The 2,966-nt window shown below is 47.9% G+C and overlaps 1 protein-coding gene across 1 annotated transcript in view; it reads right to left on the reverse strand.

Annotated features, from left to right (window-relative positions):
• Window positions 1-2,966, reverse strand: part of TNS3 (tensin 3) — a 330,636-nt gene that overhangs the window by 154,736 nt on the left and 172,934 nt on the right. The window contains exon 10 of the mRNA XM_011996485.1: window positions 1,082-1,146. Within this exon, the coding sequence (XP_011851875.1) occupies window positions 1,082-1,146 (65 nt within the window). The remainder of the gene's footprint in view (window positions 1-1,081; window positions 1,147-2,966) is intronic.

Genomic DNA, 2,966 nt, shown 5'->3' on the forward strand with positions numbered 1-2,966 from the left:
CCCAGGAATCTCGATTTTCCTGGCACACACACACACCGATGATTATTCTCACCAAGAGGGTGGCTGATTTTCACTTGGGGGTTGGTTTCCTCCCTGGCAGGCACCAACACCCCAACTGGTTTCCAGAGAAAACATTCAGAAAGTCAAATTTCACTCCTTGGTGCTAGAAAGGAAAAGGTTTATTGGCTGATATGAATAAGCTTCTATTTCCTCAGAATGGAAAGCTCAGGCTTTACAAAGAGGCCATTGAGAAGACAGGGCAGATGCAAATGCAGACCCCACAAATAATGTTATTTTCTGCACTGCATTTCAGCGTGAGTGAAGATCTGCATTCTGGGAAGGGTCCAGGGTGTACACCACAGCTGCCCAGGGCCAGGAGGATGGGCATAGGACTGAGGTCCTTGTGGCCCTACCATGTTTGTGTCACGCCTGGCTAAGGGGACCCAAGTGGCACCTCCAAAGTCTCCACGATTACAGTTCCATCTCATGGAAACCAGCCGAGATCTGGCTCCCCACTCCTGGGCTGTGAGATCATGAGCAAGCTGCCTGGCTCCTCTGAGCCTCGCTTCCCTCACCCATGCAATGGGAATGACAGTAACTGCTTCATGGGTTAGTCAGGAGAATTCAGGAAGAAAAGGAAAATATTCAGCATACTTCCCAGAGGCCCAGTGCCTGCAAAAGAGGTGGCTGTCACCATCATCATATACAAGGTATGAACTGATTTAGTGAGACCACCCTGTTCTTAATTTTCATAATGGTGACTTTTACCTCTGTTATTCTTTATTAGAGAATTCTCTATCAGAGAATAAGGGACAGTGGGGCCACTTATTTTTTTAACGCCTCCATGGAAGTACTTAGAATCAATCATACATAGCCACCCAACATGGAAAATGCCACTTTCACAAGTGTAAACGCTTAACTGGAAGCTGGGTTTCCAGGCACTGACCACCCCAGCACTGGGGGATGGGAAACACAGGTCAGCCGAGCCCTTGGTGCCCAGAACAGCTCCCACGCAGCCTTCAGTCCCATGCAGGCTCCGCTTTTAGCACCTCAAGACAGTGAGCTGACATCTTCATCCTACCTGGCTGAGACGTTGGTGAAATGCATGTAGGACGATATGACCACTCCTATGCGTCCTTTCCCACCCTGCAGGAGACAAAAACATGAGCTGATTTTCTCTGAAATCCCACAGCAGAGATGTAATTAGAACAGGAAAAGACTCACTAGTGGACAAAATAATAGAGAGCTTGCTTTGGAGGTTAGGCCAGCATCACCCGCAGCCTTCCAGTCTGGGAGAGTCAGTACCCAGGGCAACTGGAGTCTCTGCAACAGGGAACCTGCACGCTGGGTGCAAACAGTAAGAGCGGGTGCTAACTGGAGCAGCCATAGAAGCCCAGGAGGGCAGATCAACACAGCATCTGCCTGTCATTTCACCCAATTAGGCTGGAAGAAACTGTGCCAGGAGCTGCAGCAATTAGCATGACTTAATTATCCAGGTCAGACAGAAGTGAACGCCTGCCTGCTCACGGGTTGATAATGATCAGGGCTGCACACACAGCTCAGCATGAGTGGAACATAGATTCCAGCTCACTGGCAGCACTGCCAGCACCTGAACTCCAGGTATAGCCCCGTAGCCCACCCTCATTACACAGAGAGGAACCACTGTCCCAGGCAGACGTTCTGAAAAGGACTCACTCAAACCATAACCACAGACACCAACAGCCCAGCCCACAAACCAGCAACACCAGCAGGAGAAGCAGAAACTGGACAGGCCAATCCTTACCCAGAGCCACAGAGCGCCACCTTCGAGAACATACTCTTACAACCTACAACAGCCAATTGCAAACCACAGCCCAGGAGCTACTTCTGCCCATTACCTACTTCCCCACAACTTGTGAGCTGCAAGTCATTTTTACATTTTCAAACCATTGAGGAAAAATTTTGAAAAGATAAGATTCCATGCCATGTGAAATTGTGTTCAGATTTCAGTGTCCACACACAAAGTTTGACTAGAACATGGCCACTCCCAACTGTTTACCTACATCCAGGGCTGCTTCCACCCTCGCTGCAGGGGGAGGTTTCAGTATTTGCAGCAAGACCATGGGGCCTGCAAAGCGTAAAATACAATCTGGCTCTTTTTAAAAATATTTGCCAATCCCTGATCTGGAATCACATAAAGCCAAAATGGCAGGGCCTCTAATATGTAGCTCCCTAACTTCTTGAGAAGAAACTACTGATCAAATTCAAGTCACAATTCTGATAAGCCCAGTCATACATGAATGTCACCCAGGAGCATCCTTCTCTGTCAGTGAAAGTCAAGAGCATGCCTTATAGATACTCAATGCAGGCACTTGACACACTCTTTGCAGCTGAATCCTGGCACGTGCAGTTATTAACGGTATGGCTACTAGTATGCTTCTTGTATAAAACTATATTTGACAGCAATACACCTACAAAGAAACAGCACCTCAGCCAAAACAGGCACACATGGTGGCGACATTCACCCCATTATCAATTGCTTTTGTGGCACTATTTATGGATATATAAAGCAAGTGGTTTTTTTTGTTTTGTTTTGTTTTGTTTTTTGAGACAGAGTTTCACTCTTCTTGCCCAGGCTGGAGTGCAATGGCACGATCTCGGCTCACCGCAACCTTCGCCTCCCGAGTTCAAGCAATTCTCCTGCCTCAGCCTCCTGAGTAGTTGGAATTACAGGCATGCATCACCACGCCCAGTTAATTTTTTGTATTTTTAATAGAGACAGGGTGGCTCCACGTTGATTAGGCTGATCTCGAACTCCCGATGTCAGGTGATCCGCCCGCCTCGGCCTCCCAAAGTGCTGGGATTACAGGCATGAGCCACCGCGCCCAGCCTATAGAGCAAATATTAAAAGATCTGAAGGGACAGATAGAAATACCACAACCATAGGGGACTTTAGTACCCCATTTTCAACAATGGACAGATCACCT

The sequence above is a fragment of the Mandrillus leucophaeus genome, unplaced genomic scaffold, assembly GCF_000951045.1.
Source record: "Mandrillus leucophaeus isolate KB7577 unplaced genomic scaffold, Mleu.le_1.0 Scaffold517, whole genome shotgun sequence".
Classification (NCBI taxonomy): domain Eukaryota; kingdom Metazoa; phylum Chordata; class Mammalia; order Primates; family Cercopithecidae; genus Mandrillus; species Mandrillus leucophaeus.